We start from the raw sequence: 21,663 nt of genomic DNA on the forward strand, positions 1-21,663 counted from the left end.
TGCTTTGCCATCGCCCTCATTTCTTTACTGCTTGACAATAAATAATTTCAGTTACCTATAAACTATATAGAGAACATTTACAAAGCAGTCAGCAAGCCCCAGAATGATGTTAGCTTTCTGCTCCATGTTCCCTGCGTTGCCTAAGAAATAAGGGAGGGGGGGTGGAGGGAATAGTGGGAGGAGGAAGAGGAGGAGAGAGGGAATTAGCTATCTATGAAAATACTTACAGCCTCCGAGTCTTCAATTCCATGCAGGTACAAATTGTCATACATGGAGGTCTGATAATCCAGAACACCTCTTTCAAGGCAAAAACAAAATTGCTGCAGAAACCACAGCTAGAGCTTAAAGAGAAAAGGCCTGTTTGGGAAAACTGCGCCTGCCTTATCAATTCCTGTGGATTCACCAGGCAAGATGCTATTCATTCACATCCCACAGGGTGAGGTTATCCCCAGAGGCAGTCCAGACCTGGCATTTTATCTGCCTTCCCAGTACAGAGCACAAAAAGCAAAACCCTTCCTCAACCACAGACTGGTGACTGAGCTAGGAAAGCGGCCGCTGATTGGCTCGGCTTCCCTGCTTCAGTCAGCTGAAGAGCGTTCCCTCGGAGAGTGGAGCATCCTACCCAGCAAAGAGCTGCTTCCTGTTTCGCCTGTATTGTTAGTTCTACAATAAACACTTATCAATATCCAAACGGCTGTGTGGAATGTTTGGAAAGGCAGACTATTGAATACTCCAAACACAACTGCTCATCTTCTTAATTAAATTCACAATTGGAGAGGGGAGCAAAGGGAAGATTTTATTTTCAGAGAAATCATGTAAAGACAGGTAAACAGATACTCATCTCATCCAGCATCTGTAATTAACAGACGCATTTAAGTCAAAAGGGCAATGAGTCATAAAAAAATTTTTTAAGCCCAAGGTGAAGAAAAAAATGACTAGAATAAACAGATGGTAAGATTTCTTGTGGGAATTTCTATAGTCAAAGTTTTCAATATTCTCACTGGCGTCTCTCTGCCTCACTGGTAAAAATATAGCTCTGTGTCCCAACTGGTGAAGTTTGAAAAGGGAGCCAAAAACCTCTCAACTTTTAGATGCAAATTTTTTAGTGCTCTTCAGTTGAATTTTTAATCAACTTTAAGCAACGGCCAATGTTTTCATGTAAATTCTTCATCACCTTCCCACGCATAAATCTTGATGATCCTGAAAGGGCATTGATCTTTTCTCCAAAACCCAAATAGAAACGTCCTGCTCCCTCCCCCTGCTGCTGCCACACCACAACTCAGGTTGACCTAGGACAGGTCCCACATCGCAGCAGCCTAGCATGGAGTTTCTCTAGGTACTTAGAGCTTTCTGGTCAACCAATAAGAAAAAGCTACAGCTTTGAAACAGGAAAGCTTTATAGCCCACTCTAAAAGAAGCCAGCTAAGTTCAGGGGGACAAAGAAGCTGATGAGGGACAAAGAACATATTTTAGAGAAGCTGCGTAACTGACTGGGTAAGTCATGACCCAGAAACTCAGAGGCTCTGAGTCCCCTGTATCAGCTTCACCACTAATTGGTCAGATGACTCTAGACCAGTCAGTCACCACCCCGATGAGCTCTGGTTTCTTCACCCACCAAAATGAGGTAAGAAACAACTTAGGGAAAGAACTCTGCAAATCTAAAGTGCAACATAAACACTTACCATTGAGAAGCTGCTTTGTCAGCCAGAAGGCATTGGCTGCAGTTCATGGGAGCTCAGCACAGGAGTAACTGGCTGGCCTTGGACCTAGGAAAGGAGGCCTGTCCTTCCAGCCAGTAGCTCTGAAAAGCGTAACTCTTAAAGGAACAAACTTGAATCAAAAATAATAAACAACACAAGGGCTACAACTGCTGAGCAGAGCACAGTTCTTCCAGGTCTGTGCTGACCTGTTCATGTCTTTCCATCAGAGTTGCACACCTTGGGAGTGGTATCAATACTCAGTCTGCTTCCAAATACAAATGATGACCAGGAGACTCTGCTGTCCTTCAGAATCCCAAAATGTAGAGTTCATACAGATTGTCACCTCTGAGACTGTGCCCCCATGGAGGGAGGACAGCAGCAGAGGTTGAGTGCAGTCAATGGGATTCCATAGAGAGAAACCCAGTGCTGGCTCTACCTGTCAACAAGGATGCATGTCGGAGCAAGTCCTTACCCAGGTGGAACCTCGGTTCCCTCTCCCATACAACAAGAGGACCAGATCAAAGGGCTGCTGTGCTCAAATTCATGGGTCAGACTCTTATTTCAACTAACTCTCTAATACAGCCAGATGATATTTCATCCAGAATCAACAGAAAACTGAGACAAGGGGGTCTCTTTTTCTCTTAAATTCTCCAGACCATTTCCCTACTTTACCACCTCAATTGTAAGTACAGGTGTTCCCCGATTGTGTTAAAATGGACATCTAAATTAACGGGAGAAGACACAGGCAGCCCACTTTCACAATTCATCAAGATGAGAGAAATTGTTCCCAATTGAAGAAACTACATAGCTCAGCTCTTCTGTGGATGGCTGCTGTGGAGTGCTCTCTATGGCCAATCTGAGGGCCTAAAGGAAGTTTTAAAGAGCAGGGGCTCACTTTACAGTACCCTAATGCATGCAGTCAGTCAGTGACTGGGGCAGGATGTTAGCAGGGAGGCACTGGATCACATACCAGCCTGTGGTTGCCGCTACACCCAACCCCCTCTAAGAACAGATGTGAAGCAGGGGCAGCCTGGCTCTGCCTGCTTCCCAGGAAGTCAGAAATATGCTGGACTCAGCATCACAAACTGTTTAAGAGGTGGGAGAACACCAAGAGTCACCTTAGCTGGCCCTTTCAGTGCCTAGAAAGGTTCAATTACTTTATTCAAAGCCATATGTCCTATACTGGAGTGTCCCTTCCCCACTTCCTCCTTGATAGAGTTTTCAAGATGAGGGGCAGTAGGAGAGTTCCCAAGAGGAATCTGGTGAAATACTGAGAAGTCACTTTGGTGGGGAAACTCCTATTTTTCTGACCCCTTTCCATTCTAAAAAGTTATCCAATCAGAAGTCATTTTGTTCACCCACAGCTGATAACTAAAAATCAGATCACGAGTTGGGCAGTCTTCTCTTAGAGTCTGGATCTACACAGAATCAGCACCTCACCTGTGAATTACCTAAGGGTTTCAACCCAATACTCGAGCTAAGGAACCCCAGTGAGACACTCAGCTCTGAACCTCTGCAAACGAACTCTAAGAAGTTCCAGAAAAGTGAGCTCAGAACTCTAGAAAGATCTTAGAACTGACTATCACTGTCCCAAGCTTCTCTAAACTGAGACCAGGCTGAGAAGTAGTGAGAGGTCCCTGGGAGTTTTCCGGCCTGTTTCAGATCACCTCCAGTCCCCAGCTTTTAGTAAAAGGATCTATGGATTCCAGCAGGTTCAAGTTTCTAGGGCCAAATTTCATAATTCACTGCAGCAGGAGGTGAAAAGCAACCAAGACACTGGCACCCTCTTGGTTTGGACTTTAACAGTTCTCCAGTTGAATGATGGTCAAAAAGACGAAAGAGAAACCACCCTGTTTCTGGCCTACTTCTCCCACCTGAGGTTACCTGAGGTTACAGCAAGAACAAGTCTTGTGTTGGTGCTTCCCAGAAACCCACCTACCTTTCATTACTGAATAGCCTCGAAAACGACATAGCCTCCAGGAGGCTGCCTCCAATTCTGAGGTTGCCCTGATGAATGTGTTTCTGACCCACCTCTTTTCCAGTTATCTCTCATTATGATCAACCGTTCAAAGTCAAAACAGCCTATGAAAAAGCATCGTCTCTATGATTCTGTGTTTATAAATGCCACGTGATTCATAATGGGGAAGGTGTCCTTGCAATTGACAAATGCCTCAACTGAGCTCAGTTTAGTGGAGGAAATGGCATGGCCCTCAACAAATTAGAAAAGCTCTATTTTGTATCACAAGGTAACATTATTTTCAGTTAGTTTTCATGAACTTCAAACTTAGGGATATAAATATATGTCCCTTTTCCTTACCCAGTGCTGGGTTTTGTCATAGAGCAAACCCATGAAATTGACAGTAGAGTACAAGGGATAAGTATTTCTGTTTTCCATTTGTTTGGGCAGAGAAGAGAGAAAAGCCAAAAGTGAGATGATTAGCTATGAGATTTAGATAGCCATGATCAAGACAACCAGTGAAGATTAAGAAGCAAAAGGCAATTTTGATTCTAATTTTCCACTTAAATTTCTCGGGAATTTAACTTTTCAAGGCTGATGTAGCTGTGTTCTGTAGCAGAACTGCAAGAGCGCAGAGAAGAGACAAAGGAATATTGCTCAACCTCAGCCAAGGCTAGCCCTCTTGTTGGCTGTATGGGCTAAAACAGAAGCCCAAGGTCTTTGTTTGCCAGTTCAGCCTTGGGAATTATTTTGTTCTTTTTGTTTAAATTTTACTAAGTGACTACATTGTCCCAGATGACTTTTCTCATCTTCCGCTCTGCAAGTAATACCACTCCACTCCTTTGCCTCTAGAAATCTGTGTGGCATTGGAAGGATGAATATCATACCCCTGTTTCCTCCCTGGAGCCCATGAGACAGGTGGTAGCAACAGGGCAGACAAGTGAATAAAAACAAAACAAACACAAAACTACAGGCAATAGATTCCAATTCTAGTATCCTCTGCTGTAGTTCTCTGAGGTTGAACTTAGACCTTACCACCTAGGCTGGCATGTCCGGAGTCTCTCAGGGCCCCATCTATACCATGGAGATAATAGTTTTGAAATTAGCGAGTTAAGATATGAAAGATACATAGGAGGCAGCGTGGAAGAATTGGCCTTTTTAATTTTTTTAAGGCCAGTAGTATGGAATCAGGAGAGCCCACACTGCGCAGCTCCAAGCACCCCATGCACCCCGTGTGAATGGTCCTCCCTATGATGTGTAACAGGAATACCATGAACCAAGGTGGTGATGAGCAGGGACCCTGGAGCTGGTTGCCTGAATATCCCAGCTGTGCCACTTCCCAGCAGCGTAACACTCAGCAAGCTACTCTGCCTTCCTGTGCCTCCATTTCCTCACTTACAAAATGAGGATTCTATCAAGAAGACTGCGCAGATTAAAAGCCTTGGTCTAATAAAATGCTCGGATGGGTGCCTGGCACCAACGGTGCTCCACAAGCACTGGGCTGCTGTGGTGATTCTCATGCTGCCTCCTATGTATATTTCATATCTTAACTCACTAATTTCAAAACCATTATCTCCCTGGTATAGATGGGGCCCCAAGAGACTCAGGACATGCCTAACTAGGTGGTAAGGTCTAAGTTCAGCCTCAGAGAACTACAGAAGAGGATACTAGAAGTGGAATGTATTGTCTGGAGTTTTTTGTTTTGTTCTCCACCTGGGCTCTGGCCTGAAGCCCTCGTGCCCCTGCCTCTGGGATGGGATTCCTAACCCTTGCCCCTGATGCTGCCCTGGTCCTCTCAATCCCACCTAAGTCTCAGGTCTCAGCCACCAGAGCTGAGCCCAGCATCCTGCCTCCTGCTGCCCTCCTACCTTCATGCCAGCTCCTGCTGGCTGCCTACCTGCTCTATCTGGCCAGGCTGACTGCTCCTCGTGCCAAGGCTGTCATGCTTGCCCAGACCTCCTCCACCTCCTGACAGCTCCCCCGCCCTTAGCCGCCCCACTGAACTCTGCATCTTTCCTCTGTACCTGGGTGTACCCAGTGCTCTCCCACTGGCCTCCTCAATTGCTTGGCCTCTTGCTCCATCACCCCCTACCAGCCACTCCTGAACTCTTCCACCCTGTCACAAACCACTGCCCAGAACACCGTCCCCATGAAAATCCTGTAACCAAATGCTATGCTGGTTCATGCCAAAGAGGCAAGAAAAGAAGAAGAACAGCAGAGAGAAACAAGCAGAGACAGGGATAAAGAGGCAGAGACAGAAAACCCTAGCGATGCGCAGAAGAAGAGTGAATATATGGATCAGCTCCCCTCCTCCCTGCCACTCTTGATGGCTTCAGGAAAAATAATACTTCATAATTCATAAGACAGTGAGTGTAGGTAAGGTAAAAAAAAATTCCCATGGCCTATTCAACTTGCCAGAAAATGACAGATCCCTCCCCATGATTGATGTATTACTCAGAAAGCTCTCACTTTCTAAAATTTCAGTTAAAAAAAAAAAAGAGCCAATCTTTTGGAAAAAACATTCCATAAAGCCACAATTTTCATGAATGCTACACAACTTTACTTTCCACTGTTCTCCAAAACGAACCTAGGACACTAGTTCAGCTGGTCACCTTCCAATTGCCTACATATCATTTAGCTGATATTACTATCAGTGCTAATATACCAATTACAGCTTTGAATTGTTGACTGGTCCACAATTCAAAGAGAGGCTGGGATGTGAAGATCATTGAGACATGATGGCATCTCCCTGGGGACAGACAGGGGTGGCATGGCAGCAACACTGGAGATCCCAAAGACAGAAATTGAACAAAGGAGAGGGTTGCAATCAAAGTGCTCACATTTTGAGAAGCTCTGATGAGAGCCAGAGAGTAATTTGATTCCTTATCTGCAAAGCTTCAGCAGGAGTGGGAGGCAGGAAAGGGGGAAGGAAAGGAACAGTGTCGCTCACAGAGCAGGGCAGAAATGAATCAGCCACCAACTTACTACTCAGCCGTGGGCAAACCACCTCCTCAAAAGGTGGGACTCCTTCAGTTCCATGACTCCAGATTTGCCATAAAGAGTAAACAAAACTGTTTAACGTAAAATTAGTTAAACTTTGTTTTCTATTTTGTTACTGCTTTTAGGTAACAATTTATGTTTTTTCCCTCCCAGGAGTTTTTCTCTCTGATTCGATAACATGATTAGTAATAAACATCCATAAATGCTTGTTTAGCGCCTAATATTTCCTATAAACAAAAATCAATCAGCTCCAATTCAAAATCTTTCAATGGCCTCCCACTGAAAAACCCAAATCCTTAACAAGGTCTGTTGTGCAGTGTGGCCCTAACACTTCTCTTCTCACAGCCCTTATTTTGCATGCCTTTCCCCTTCACTCTCTCCAAGCTGTCCTTCTTGGACACATCACACCCCTTCCCACCACTGGGCTTTGTTGCTTCTGAGCCCTTTGCCTAGAACTCCACAACTCCCCCGAGTCCACCCACATTAGCTTGCATTAGTGCAATCGATGAATTAATAGCTGTCTCTTAAATGTGAGCTCTGTGGGGAGAGAGACCAGGATATCTTTGTACACACCATTATATTCCCACTGCCTAGCACATGGGCTTTCCACAAATACGTGAATAATTCATGATGGCCCTGAGCTCCTTGGCTACCTCTGCACTTTGGTTGACAAAACAGCACAGCGACTGGCACAAGAGCTCACAAAGTGAAATGTGGGTAGTTTTTTAGAGCTAAGGAAACCTAGAACATAAGCATCCCTAGAGGGTCCCTACCAGACTGTCCTCATGCTCTGATTGGGACACAATGGTCCTGTTCAGGTTCAGATTTTTACAAATTCAATAATCTAGTGTGACATAGAGTTGTTTTAAGAGAGTCTTTATTTCAAGGGAAACATCATTTATAATGCATTGATAGAGTTTTTGGTTCTTGTTTTTTTGGTTTTGAGGACAAGACCCCATGATCTTTCCTACTTCATACTTTGCACAAGATGTCCCCTCTGTTGGGGAGGCCGCCTTCACTCTGTCCCCTACCCCTGACTGCTATTTGGTGAACTCATTCCTTCTTTAAGGTCAAATGTAACTGTCACTAACTTCCCCAACCTCTCAGACATTAGCCAATCCTTCTCCTATACTCCCATAACACTCTATCTCCCATACCTCTACCGGTAGGCAAATCACATAATCGTGTAATTCTTTCATTACAAGATGAACAGCTCAAGAGCAAGAACCATGTCTTACTCAGCTTCACATCCCACATGCTTCATTCCCTAGAAGATCCTCAACAAACATTGGTGACAGGAATTGAACAGCAAACATGAAAAGAAAACTCACACACTGTGAGCCTTGGTGTCCTTGCCTCCATCATAACGCACGCAGCCTAGTCTAGTAGATATTTGAGGCCTTAGAGTCAGTCAGTGAGCCAAGGAATCTGTGAGGTCAATTTCAGAGCTGCTGTGGATTTAGAAAACAAACACAAAATGGAAACTGCTGTCAGGAATTCAGGTCTGAGTGGAACTCCTGTCGGTGGTAGGGGCTCTTCTTGGGTGGAATCTGTGGGAAGAGAGGATATTGGTAGATAATGGGTAGGTGGTAGTATGAAGGTCCTAGGGTGTTTTCCTCAGAATATATTTTTGGAGAAACATGCATTACCTTTGAAAGACTGTGCTGAGCACGTGTCCCTTAAAGGCAGGAACTATGTTTTATTCATCTTGTTGATATACCCCTCTCTGATGCAGTGCCTATTGCAATAACTTAAAAATAGTTGAAGTTTAATAACTACATGGCAAAAAGCCAGCTAAGCAGTATAATATAATCTTCACAGTACAGCATTCACTGAAGAAACTACATGTCTCAAGTACCAGGCACCAGGCATGCTAGAACCTCAACAAGGGAGTAGAAAAATCTAGCTGACTCTAAAATACTGCACTTAGAGTAGTGACACTCATTCTAGATCCCTCCTAAAATCTAAAGCTTTTAAAGTACCGCTAGACATGGGTAGGATTGTCTCAGGCAATGGATTAGTCTAAGCCCTCAGGTTGTAAGTTTTCAGTTTCTGCAACATGGTGTCAGGTCTGGAGAAAATGAAGGTTTGAGCGCACACTGCTGAACTTTGAGCCCTCTGTTATTCTAGGTGGCAGAGATGACTAAAAGCCCCAGTATTCTTTCTCCATTTCCTCCATTTAGCAATAAGCCATTCCACCTTCAATTTTAGCAAGGCTAAAATTTTGTAAGGTTCTTCAACTAGAAACTATACCTCACAGCTTCCCTTGCAACTAGATGTGACTGTGTTCTTGCCAATATAATGGGAGTGAAAGTTATGTGTCCAGTTTACACATTACATCCTTAAAAAGGTACTGACTGTACTAACTACCTACCATATACTCTCTTCCCATTCCTTTTGATGAGGTGCTGATGAAACAACTTCCACCATACAGATGAGGACCTCACCTTAAGGATGAAAAATTAGTAGGATAAAGAAGCTTCTGCATTCTGCATTGTTAGATGAAAGAGAAAGGCATTTCCATCTTATTTTGGCAACTTTATTTAGGGATCTCTTGTTGTAGTGGCTCAACCTGACTAATACCAGCTATAAAAGTAAAAATATTGAGGTCATTAGAATAGGAATAAAGGCAACCAGAGAAATAGTACAGAAGGTAAGAAGTGGACTCAGGAAAGAAAGACCTCACCAGGTTATATCATTTCTTCTAATTTTCCTTTCATGAAATGCTGACAACCCAAGATAGTGGCATGGGACAGCAAATCTCCACCTAAACCCATCATCCCCATTAAAAACAGAACACTGCTATGCACATGTCAGCCTGCTTACTTTCTGAAACCAAAGACTAGGGGCCAAAACAAAACGTTTGTGAACTAAAAACACATACACAGATAAACTGCCAATTTTACACAGCTTTTTCAAAGGCCAAATGAATTCAAAGAAAAATCTTCAACTCTATTGAGTTTTTGAGTGTAAGTAGATCATTACAAAGAGAAAACTATCTACCACCTTTTAGCCAAGTCCATTAGTAATTCCTCATGAAGATTTGGATTTTTGATGTAATTTCTCTTAGTTCTCAGTCTGTTTGATCATTTCCTTTGCAGTACTGGATGGAAAATTAGTTGGAGCACTAAGTAAAAAGCTTTTTCCCAAGAGGCACAAATGGAAACAAACTGAATTACTTGAGCTAAATGCCAATTCTCAGAAGTGATTCTTGCATCAAATATTCAAGGAAAATAACAATCATCTACATAGAAAACAATATAAATTTGCAGACAAATAATAAAAATAATATATATTGGTACTGATAGAAAATAGATGAGAATGTAAAAAAAAAATCAATGATCTCTTATATTTGTAGGTATGTCTCATAAGTCCAAAAGTATTTTTTTAAAAAAAGTTAAGTAGGCCAGGCGCAGTGGCTCACACTTATAATCCCAGCACTTTGGGAGGTCAAGGCGGTGGATCACAAGGTCAAGAGATCGAGACCATTCCAGTCAACATGGTGAAGCCCCGTCTCTACTAAAAATACAAAAATTAGCTGGGCATGGTGGCTCACGCCTGTAGTCCCGGCTACTCAGGAGGCTGAGGCAGGAGAATTGCTTGAACCCAGGAGACAGAGGTTGCAGTGAGCCGAGATCGTGCCACTGCACTCCAGTGTGGGTAACAAGAGCAAAAATCCATCTCAAAAAAAAAAAAAAAAAAAAAAAAGTTAAGTATATAACTTTGGTCACACACACACACACCCCCCACAGGGCTTTGCAAGTTGTTTAGTAATGCATTTTTCTTCATAACAGAAAATGAACTCTCAAATTTTTAAGATAGATTGAAGAATTTGAAATAGCAAGATCCAAATATTAATCTTTCACAGCCACGTATCTCACAGCACCCCTATAGTCGGTGGATTTCTGAACTTCGTGTGGGAGAGTCAGCTGTAAACACTACCTGATTCTCTGGTCTTTTTTAAACTGAGAAAGACAACAGTATCACAATTTTCAAAAACACTAGTTTTTAAAAAATTATTTATAATAGCTCCTTCCTTTAAGTTATTCTTTCAACATCAAATTAGCTTTAAATAAATGCGCAACACCACAAGATAGTGAAGTAATAACTAGTTGGTCCAGAAGCATTATTGAATCATAATGCCCTCTACATTTCTTGGGCTCCTCTAACCAGACGTTGAAACCTACAAATTACTTGAACACCGAGCAACTGTTTTAACATGGTTTGGAAATGCTAACGTGCAACGAAAGAGATGCTAACAAACACAAATGGTCCATTCCAAAAACCAAGGGGAAATTCATAAATACATTGTTACGGCTCTACGCAGGCATAGGAAAAAGACTATTGATGGTAATCAGACTTACCTAACTTAATAAGAAATTATGAGCTTTTCTCAACCAAGTACCTTTTGAGCTTTCCATGAAAGTCTGGACTAAAAATGACAATGTCAGGCAGATGGCTTGTGGGCCTCAACTAATACAGGTTCACTTTTGAAAGAGATATCTTCTAGAATATTAACATGTTAACCAACACAGCAGCTTTGGGAATCGTTATCCTATCCCAACCAAGCTTATCAACTTCTAAAGTTTGGGGAGAAGAACAAAAGGCCCAGAAGAAGAAAGTAATTTCATAACCGGTAGAGTCGTCCATTTCCTTTCACATTCAGCCTTTGATAATTGGATTATTTCATTTGACCATATGCTCGATAAACATAAACGAATCATGAAGATCCAAAGGGTTAGGAAATTTTCCTAAAATCACACAACTCTGAAGCCATAAGAGAATTGATGAAATATATTTTTCATTACATCCATCCTCATCAACTTGCCTCCTGCCACCTCTACAACATACTTCTCATACTTCATATTTCAGCCACTCATTACACTTTCCTCAAAACACACGCTTACAATCTAGCTTGAAAACAGCTTAAGCATTTTTCTGGTCTATTGAAGTTCTTCCTCAAATCTCTTCCCTTCACAGATCCATTCCCCTGTGTGAGATCTTCCACAGCCAATTCTTCCACAAAATATTTGCCTTTAAAGCATTTCTCATGAGTGTATCTTTTTTGCTGATTATAAAAGTAAAATATGTTTTTTAAAAAATGGTACTGTAGAAAACTTGGAAAATTCAAAAGAGTACAAAGGCAAGAATTAAAATTTGTAGTCTTACTGCTAAAATATGGTTACTGTTGATACTTTAGTCTTTTTCTATCTTTGTAGGCATTTTGTTTTACATCTAGAATATGCTATATGTAAAATTTGCACTCTGTTAGCAATAACAAGATAAGTGATCCCCCGCATTACTAAAAACTCCTCATAAACGTAATTTATTACAATTACAAACTATTGCAACATATGGATGTACTTTGCAGTTTCTATTGTTTTGCGCATATGAACAATGCTGGAATTCTATTAGTCTGCAGTTCAGATTATTTTCTTGGGCTAGATTCCCATATACCCTTGGGTCAAAGTATATGAATGTTTTTAAGCCTCTTGATCACACTGCCAAAGGCTGTACAGAAAAATGCCGCCAGTTTACATACCCATTAGCTCAATGTGAAGTGCTAGCTCTTAGCTTTATCACCAGCAATGTGACAAGGAGGGACCTAAGGGTCTAATTTTTTAATCTGTTAATTTGATATACAAAAAAGTAGAATCCTACCACTGCTTCGATTTTCTTTTTTTTTTTTATTGCCAATGAACAAGAACGTGAATATACATAACGCTGCATTTTTTCATAAGTATATTTAACCTACTGTCTCTGAGTGAGGAATGTCCATTCACATCTAAATAACAGACACTGTGATGTTCTTGCCTCGAATCTCTTTTTGGAAAGTCTTACGATATTGGCACCTAAGGTAATTGCTCTTGACAACAGCAGAAAATCTGAGTCACCTGTGGAGCTTTTGAAAAATCCATTTACACTCCAGAAACTCAAGCTCAGTAAAGGTTCTAGTATCTATATTTTCTAAAAATTCCAAAATCATTCTATTAGGCAAATGAATGAGACGACTGAGCTATGACTACCACAGTTAGATATCCTGTCTGGTGGACAAAAAAGCTGCTACATGCACTTCTTCAGGCATATGAAGAAGAGCATTAGTCCCTAAACTATCATTGTGCTCTATGGTACTGACCTTACATCTAATAAAGCACTTATTGACCTTGTGCAATCTACTTTCACAGAGTGACACAACAGTGCCCATTGCTGTTAGTCTCATTTCTAAGAATGCTCTTGTTTCATATGAAAAGACAGTAATCTAAACACTGATATGCCTTTTACTTACATACTCAGCACCTGGAAGAAATATTTATATAGTAGATAGAATAAGCACCTGGTTTGAATTTCCAAAATGGCTCTTTCCAACTCAAGGAGCATCTCTGTCTGTATTTTATGGGTCAGTGATAAGTGTTCATATTATTATTTACCAATTTATGGTGAGGTTTACCAAGATGTGAAATGTCAGCTAACCCTTCAACCCACCCCCAATCCCACTCCCATCTCTAAACCACCAATTATTCCACTCCATATTATTAAGCACCATATTAGAATCATCCATAGCTATTGATATTGGGGTCACATTTAGCATACTCATCAACCTCATAGAACCTGGGCTTAGGAAGTACCCTTGTCTCACTTTCAGAGCTAGGTTAGTTAACATTCTAATGAAGAAAAATATAGAGAGAAAAAAGAAGGCCTGGTATTAGAGAGAAAAGATCCCTTCATATCAGACTCTGGTACAACCCCATCTGGCCGGGACATGCGAGCGTAACAGCAGCCTGAGCTCAGCCGGATCCTCCCAGCATTGCTTGGACTGACTGCCACCTCCAGACTAATCCCTTACTGGGGCTAGGGGGAGCCACACACTGAATTATTACAAATCTTCAGTATAGGAAGTTCAGCAGGAGTTGCTTCAGAGATTCTTTCCCTCTCAGGTGCTCAGAGTGGTCCTCTCCTACCACCATAAAGAGCCCCTTCTGAAAGGAAGAGATGGAAGGAGAACACCAAGTGCTGACAACCAGTATGCTGTTGGGTCAAAGGCAAGAAGTAAACTGAATTCCTCAACAGATCCATTAGTGGAAAACTCATTCCAATTTTCCAACAAGAAAAATAATGGATGGATTTTCAAAATTAGTTAAAGTATGAATCCAAATGAATTATTGTATTTGTTCTGCAGATAACCTCTGCAACATATCAGCACTATCATACCAACCACCTTGAGCTCTTGGTACAAATTAATTGGCAATACAGGTAATGGATAGGCTACTTGAACTTCAAAAATTAAGTCTTAATATGACGATGATACTCTTTATGGTATACTACCGCAGCTCAGCGGGGGGCAGCACTCCAATCTCTGAACTTGGTTGAGTTAAGAGAGCACTCAGTTTCATCTGTTTATCTCTCTCCAGGGGCTATTTTGCCTGCCTTTGGATTGTCTCTACCATGGACATCATCCTCATAAAAGCCTCAAGACAGAAAAGCCTGGACATTCCTGAGCATAATAAATTGGAACGATAGATCCAAAAGAAAGGCACTTTGTTGGCATTTTGAATTAAGTAAAAGAAACAAGCATTAACAAGTGCACCAAACTTGGTAACTGGAATTAACAAGCCAGGACACATATCCAAAAGTGTAATCACAAGGTCACACGTTTACACCTCAGCATTAGCTGTGTGTCACTGTGAATCGCCATGCCAGCACTTTCCCTCCTCTTCATTTTATTTTATTTTTCTAAATTTAGAGTCATTACAAATGCTGCTAACTCAGATAACTTAGTACCTATGCACAAGGAGAATGAATCACAGTTTTGATGTGACCCACCAATTTCAATGTCTTCCATTTGTATCTTTCCATTTCCAATGACAATATCTCAGTCACCATGTATCATTTTCTGGTGTTCATTCTTGAGGATTTATGCATCTGCATGAATTTGCCTGAAAAATCTCTACATATATTCATTAGAAACCATATCCTTCCTTTTGAAAATGATTCCATTAAATAATTTTTATACTCCCATTTTCTTACCAAGTATTTATCACCAACAGAAATATGTTTTTTAAGATCTGAAGCTTAAGATGAAAACACATTGTTAAAATGATCTAGAAGTCAAAGTAAATTAAAATCCTAATGGGAAGTTGTTACAAGTGATTAGCTATAAATTACTGTTACTGTCTTTTTATTTTTTTTTTCCAAAGAAAAGTCAAAAAGTGGGTAACAGTTGCAGCAAAGGATTAGACAAACCAGTCTCCTTACCCTAGGACGTGACTTCCACTACTAATCCCTCTAAATTTCTCTCTCAATTATTCATATTCACTTACATTCTCTACCCACTGAACTTTCTAGGCTCTAAATGCCTTCAGTTTTACCTAATACATCTGCCTTTCCTGTGCTTACTTCAGTCACATCCTGGTGGACTCTAAAAACCTTCCCCACCCTACACCAGAGTAGGTAATCAAATTATATATATATCATGCAGCTGAGTGTGGTGACTCACGCCTGTCATCCCAGCACTTTAGGAGGCTGAAGAGGGTAGATCACAAGGTCAGGAGTTCAAGACCATCCTGGCCAACATAGTGAAACCCCGTCTCTACTAAAAATACAAAAATTAGCTGAGTGTGGTGGCACACACCTGTAATCCCAGCTACTCAGGAGGCTGAGGCAGGAGAATTGTCTGAACCTGGGATGCGGAGGTTGCAATGAGCAGAGATGGTGCTACTGCACTCCAGCCTGGGTGACAGAGAGAGCCTCTGTCTCCAAAAAAAAAAAAATCATGTAGAACAGTCTGATAACCTTGGGCCTCTACTGGTCTCTCAACACTGCTGTTTTAGTTAGCTTGAGCTGCTATAAAAAAAAAATATCATGGACTGGGTGGCTTAAACGATAAAGATTTATTTCTCTGAACTTTGGAGGCTGAGAAGTCCAAGACCACAGAGTCAGGGTCTGGGGAGGGCCCACTTCCTGGTTTGCAGAACCCCAACTCTACTGACACCTTGGGAGTTAGGATTTCAACCTATTAACTGAGGGGAGGGATCCTCCAGCGGTAGAGAGAGGGGGCTCTGTCGTATCCTCTACTGGTAGAGAGGCGGGGCTCTGTCTTTCATAAGGACACTCAATCCTATCATGGGAGCTCCACCCTCCGGGCGCAATCACCTCCCAAAGGCCCTACCTCCCAATACCATCACCTTGGGCATTAGGATTTCAACCTATTAACTGAGGGGAGGGAGGCATAAGCAACTACCCAGCACCCCTTCCATATCCGTTATGAGTGTTTTCCCTCAATCCACAAAAGTCTTCACCAATTGCCTCAAGACTCCTACCTCATCTCTCTTCTTTCACCATTAGCAAATTATCCCACCCCCTACTCCACAAGAGGTGAATATAGAAACGGACATTTCCTCAATATTCTGTTTCACCCCAGAAATACCTCTTTCCATTCCATTTTGGTGGCAGAAGTATCTCTTCTTCTTCTAAGATTGATCTTCTCCCCGTGTTCAGAATCCCAATTTATCTGTTCTGAATATGAACCTGGTTCCATATACTCTCTTGACTATAACTTCAACCCACACCTCTCTTTGAGCTGTCTGCCTTAACACATAAACACTTCAAAGAATAACAACGCTCCCCGGCCTTGCCTCTTCCAGCTACCAACATTTCTATCTGTCCTTCAGAGCCAACACTGAGAGAGTGCTTCTACACTCTGTCTTCATTTCTTCTCCATTTTTCATGTTTCAACCATCTGGGCTTTAGCTCTATCTCTGACTCAAACTGTACTTGCCAAGATTGCCAACGACCTCTTTGTTGATATTTCTGATAGAACCTCGTCTTATGTGACCCCTGACACTACTGACCTCCCATCTGTTAGAAACTCTCCTGCCCCCTGGTTTCTATGGCAGGGCTCTCCACGGTTTCTCTTCTACTTCTCGGGTCATTCTTTCTTTCTTTCCTTTGTGGGCTCTTCACCCTCTGGCCATCACTCAAATTTCATAGTTTCAACTCCTCTCCCTTAGCTTCAACTACGTTCCATCTTCTGATTATTCATAAATAAATACAACCAGTTCAAATATAGGTCTGAAGTTCTACAACCACATATTCAACTGCCTACCAGATCTCTCTCCTCAGATGTCCCATGGTCCAGATGTATTAGACTCAGCATGTCCAATAGTGAGCTCACCTCCGCCTCCTTTGAAACCAAGTCCCTATATTCTAAAATAGAGTGATTACCGCCCCATTGTCCAATTTGAAAATTTGGGGATCACCCTTGACTCCTCCCTTCCCCTCTCCACTGACTTTGTGTTCTGTTGGTTTTCCCCCAACCCTAACACCTTTTGAACCTCTCCTCTTTTTTTTCAGTTTCTACAGTTGAGGCTCACCCAATTTGTTCTCCACGACAGGCTCCTTACCAGTCTTCCTGCCTCCCCTTGTGTCCACCTCCCAAGTCCCATTTATCTTTCCATCTGAATACCAAAATGTTCTACAAGTCCAGTCAGATGACTCTGTTGACACAACATCCATGGCACCTCCCTTTCTTTAAGATAAATCTTGAATTCTTTCAGGGATAAAGTACCAGCCACTTCTGGTGAGCGCAGCCTCATCTCTTGCCATAATTTCCTCACACAGCCCCCAGCCCTACCTCATTGTATCAAATTCTTGCACTTCATGTCCTAGGTTTCTGAGCACATTGAACCTTGTTCCTCAAAAACTATTTCACTGCCTAAATTCCTGCACCTAACTTTCTCCTACTAGTCATTCGAAAGTCAGCCCAGACACCTCACTTCCCTGCCAAAAGCACAACTCTCTGCAGTTAGAGATTACATGTCCCTCAGGTGCCAGAATGGCTTTTCCCACGACGACGCGCCCTCCTCACTCAGGCAACACCGTGAGCTCCAGGGGGGACAGAGACCGGGTCTTATGCACTGTTGCTTCCTTCACCACTACCATACAGCCTGTTACATAGAAACCACCCCCCAATTTTTTAATAAAGAGTTCTGCAAATTCTGGGATGAATCTTGTGTTCAGTGAACACATCCTGATGTCTTTTACCTTCTGATTCTATCTAAAATACCATGGGCACAACTCTGACCAGAAGCCACGATTTCAACTGAGCGACCAAACAGGACAAGGAAGCAGTCAGTTAATTACCTTGGAAAGAAAGCAATGTCTGTATGCAGAGACTCTCCCAAGGAATGTGAGAATACTCAAAAAGTAATTTAATAAGATGACAGATAAGCCCATTTAAAATCTTGCTAGTATCTGTTTGAAAGGTCATTTTAAAATGTTGTCTTCTGATTGGGAGATGAATTGTGGAAATATATAAAATGGCATTATCTGGACAAGTACAGTGGCTCACGCCTGTAATCTCAGCCCTTTGGGAGGCCGAGGTGGGTGGATCACAAGGTCAAGAGATGGAGACCATCCTGGCCAACATGGTGAAACCCTGTCTCTATTAAAAATACAAAAATTAGCTGGGTGTGGTGGTGCATGCCTGTAGTCCTAGCTACTTGGGAGGCTGAGGCAAAAGAATTGCTTGAACCCAGGAGGCGGAGGTTGCAGTGAGCCGAGATTGTACCACTGCACTTCAGTCTGGCAACAGAACAAGTCTCTGTCTCAAAAAACTAAAATAAAATAAAATAAAATAAAATAAAATGGCATTATCAAGCAGGAACAAATTTGCAATGTGTTACATATGGAATACAAATTATACTAAATTTCATTCAACAAAAACTGCATGTCTAAGTCCTATTTATCTTAGACCTTGCTATATTCAAAAATATCTCAGAGGAGACTGCTCCTTATAAAGCTCAGATTATCTCTAGCTTTCTCCCACCAAACTAGCAGTTATGAAATCTCTTTAGAGAGAGGGCTTGGACCTTGCATACTGGAGGCGAGCAGCTCATCACCTAACTCAGAGTTCAACTCCAGACTGGCCTTAGGACTCTGGGTATAGCAGTTCCATTTTGAAGATCCAATTTCATTCTTATTAATCAATAACAGTTAATCCAAAATCCAAATTCGGGAAGCCAGCCTGAAGAACCACTCTTCCCAGAAGCTGGTGTGCACAGTCCTGCTAAGCACACTGTGAAATCTCATTTAATGTCGTTCTCTAACAAAACAACTAGAAAACCTAGGTTTAACTCTCACCTGAAGACAGAGCATTGAACCAGATGACTTCTCATTGTCTCTCCTTATAATTTTCCATTTGTGGGTCTGAACTGGGAGTAGCCATTAGGTGACGAGCTCTGAAAATGGGCCAAAAGACATGCCTGTAACTGCAGCTGGGGTGTGAAGAACGTGTTTCTTGCTTTCTAAAGCAAACCACAGGAAGGCAGGCCTCCTGTATGTCTTCTTTTTCTTAACATGACAATAAGAAACAAACATCCCTTTTCTTCATCTTTCCATTTTTCTGGCTTCCATTTTTAAAAAAAAATCTTGAAATACTATCTTTCTCTACATGGAGTTAAAAGGAGATGCGAAAAGACATGCTTCTAGTGATTTCTTTATCATTCTGTAATGACAATTGTCTTAATTTGATCTCCCTGGAAGCAGAACCTAAGATAAGAACGTTCAGAGGTTATCTTAGGAAACAGGAATGAGGAAAACAAAAGCATGCATCCAGGAAGGAGGAAAAGTCAATGCAGACTGCACAACTGATTTCCCATTGCAGAGAGGTAACTGGGACTCAGTCCCACTGAGAACTTCGAAGCAAGAATAAAATGCTCCTCATAATGGCCTCCCTGAAGGACAATTGGCTAAGGTACTTTATCACTGGCCCCCCTTCACCATTGGTACAGAGGCCATTAAGTGTCCTATATGTGGAGACAGGCCTGGATTGAGTAAACCGCTTCAAGGGAGAACCCTAAGGCAGCAGAGAAAAGGCAAGCAGGCTGAATGCATAAGCACTGCCCATCGAAGCTGCAGCTGAAGTCTACAGCAGGCCAAGGAGATGCAGCCTGGCACCCAAAAAGTGCCAGCTATAGTTATGTGTGGGTATAAGACTATGCAGTGTGGCAAGCTACACCTACTTTTCAAAAAGCACTATTTCCTTCAGTTTATCACATGTCCTGGGGATTTTAATTAATAAACGGCGCTCATTTGCTCCCTGCATTATTAGTTTATCTTACAAGAATTAAGACTGAAATGGGAGAGCAACTATAGCTTTGGGACGTTGTTGGCATGTAACTATGGCAAGAAAAGAAGTATGATAACCACTGGAAGGAGCAACTAAGTGAATGCCTACTCTGGAGGGCTTTTACTTACCAGCCTAAAGTTCTCGCTTTTTCTGTAAGCAGCATGGCTGTTGCGCGTGTCATGACAGTTGCTGAGATGTGTGAATGCAAACCAGCACTGGGGGAGCAGGGCCAATTTAAGTTTTTGGGAAAGCTACAAGCTAGCCACCACTGCAATCAGGAAGCCATGCTTAGTCCCATTTCTCACTTCATTCCAACCGGGACCCATTTGGTCACTCCTAGAGAAAGTTGATGCTATGAGCACTTAGCCAATGGAAGCCGAGCGTTTCACATCCTTAGACTGGCTTTTACTCCTCCAAAGTCAAGGTTAAGCCATGTCACTAAAGAAGCTTTGGAAATAGCCCACTTCCTAAATTGCAAATAGTTCTGCAAGCAATGCAAACAGAAAATTTAAGTTCTCGGGACTGTCCAAATGGCACCTTCATCAGCTTCCAAATCCAGTAATTATTGTCTTCTTCACACCCACAGACAAGGCTGAAACTGAGTGGATCTCACAAGGTTCTCAACTCTGGTGCCTTTTTTGGTAGGTGTGGAAAGAAGGGACAAGCAAACGTCTTGAATAAGGTCAGAGTCAGAGACAGTAAGCCGTGTTTTTTTTAACATCTTTTTTACTATCAAGGCTTTACCCACAAGCTTTCCTCTTGTTCGGAAACATATTTTTGATCACTACCTATATCTAGAAACACTCCTTGAGACAAAGTAATTTGTAGATGCCATTTTTGTTTGACCCAAGAAGCCCAGACCTACTTTCAGGGACAGGAAATAGGAGCCTGGGGCCCAGGAGAAATGATATTCATGGTAGCCAATGAAAGTGGAATCAGACGAGAAGGTGAACAGGGCAAAGTGCCAAAGCAAGGATGAGATACAAAGCAGTGAGAAATTCATCGGCCAGACGAGACAAATTACAAGAGGGGCCAGGAAAGTAACCAGAAGAACAGGCTCGTGCCAGAGGCTACTTCTCTGAACAAGGAGGCATAGGTTGGGGACCACATTTTCTTTTTCTTTTTTGAGACGGCATCTTGCTCTGTTGCCCAGGCTGGAGTGCAATGGCACAATCTTGGCTCACTGCAACCTCTACCTCCTGGGTTCAAGTGATTCCCCTGCCTCAGCCTCCCAAGTAGCTGGATTACAGGTGCACACCACCACGCCGGCTAATTTTTGTATTTCTAGTTAAGACAGGGTTTCACCATGTTGGTCAAGCTGGTCTTGAACTCCTGACGTGATGCACCCACCTCGGCCTCCCAACGTGCTGGGATTACAAGTGGGAGCCAGTGCACCTAGCTGGGGACCACTTTTAAAGTTGAAATTGGCCAGGCACAGTAGCTCATGTCTGTAATCCCAGCATGTTGGGAGGTCAAGGCAGGAGGATTTTTTGAGCCAGGAGTTTGAGATCAGCCTGGATAACATGGCAAGATTCTGTCTCTATAAAAAATTTAAAAATGAGCTGAGTGTTGTGGTGTATTCCTGTAGTCCCAGCTACTTGGGAGGCTGGGGCAGGAGAATTGCCTGAGCCCAGGAGTTTGAGGCTGCAGGGACCTATACTGGTACCACTACGCTCCAGCCTAAGTCACAGAGAAAGACCCTGTTTCTTTAAAAAAAAAAAAAAATACTGAGGATTAAATTTTCCTATCTGGAATCCAGAAAAAAAGGGTCCCTTTCTTTTTTTTCAGACAGTCTCACTCTGTCACCCAGGCTGGAGTGTAGTGGCGCAATCTTGGCTCATGCAGTCTCTGCCTCCCGAGCTTAAGGGATTCTCCTGCCT

At 42.3% G+C, this 21,663-nt stretch overlaps 1 protein-coding gene across 5 annotated transcripts in view; it reads right to left on the reverse strand.

The window, feature by feature from the left end:
- Positions 1-21,663, reverse strand: part of CACNB4 (calcium voltage-gated channel auxiliary subunit beta 4) — a 275,285-nt gene that overhangs the window by 143,867 nt on the left and 109,755 nt on the right. Inside the window, exon 1 of one of the 5 annotated variants that reach the window (XM_032286414.1) lies at positions 228-3,224. The exons of 2 other annotated variants lie outside the window; for them this stretch is intronic. In XM_032286414.1, the coding sequence (XP_032142305.1) occupies positions 228-272 (45 nt within the window). In that variant the 5' untranslated portion in view covers positions 273-3,224. Of the gene's footprint in view, positions 1-227; positions 3,225-21,663 lie in introns of those variants that run through there. 2 more of the 5 variants (XM_032286415.1, XM_032286416.1) reach the window with 2 other exon arrangements.

The sequence above is a fragment of the Sapajus apella genome, unplaced genomic scaffold, assembly GCF_009761245.1.
Source record: "Sapajus apella isolate SASKATOON/1434 unplaced genomic scaffold, GSC_monkey_1.0 scaffold18, whole genome shotgun sequence".
In the NCBI taxonomy this organism is placed as follows: Eukaryota; Metazoa; Chordata; class Mammalia; order Primates; family Cebidae; genus Sapajus; species Sapajus apella.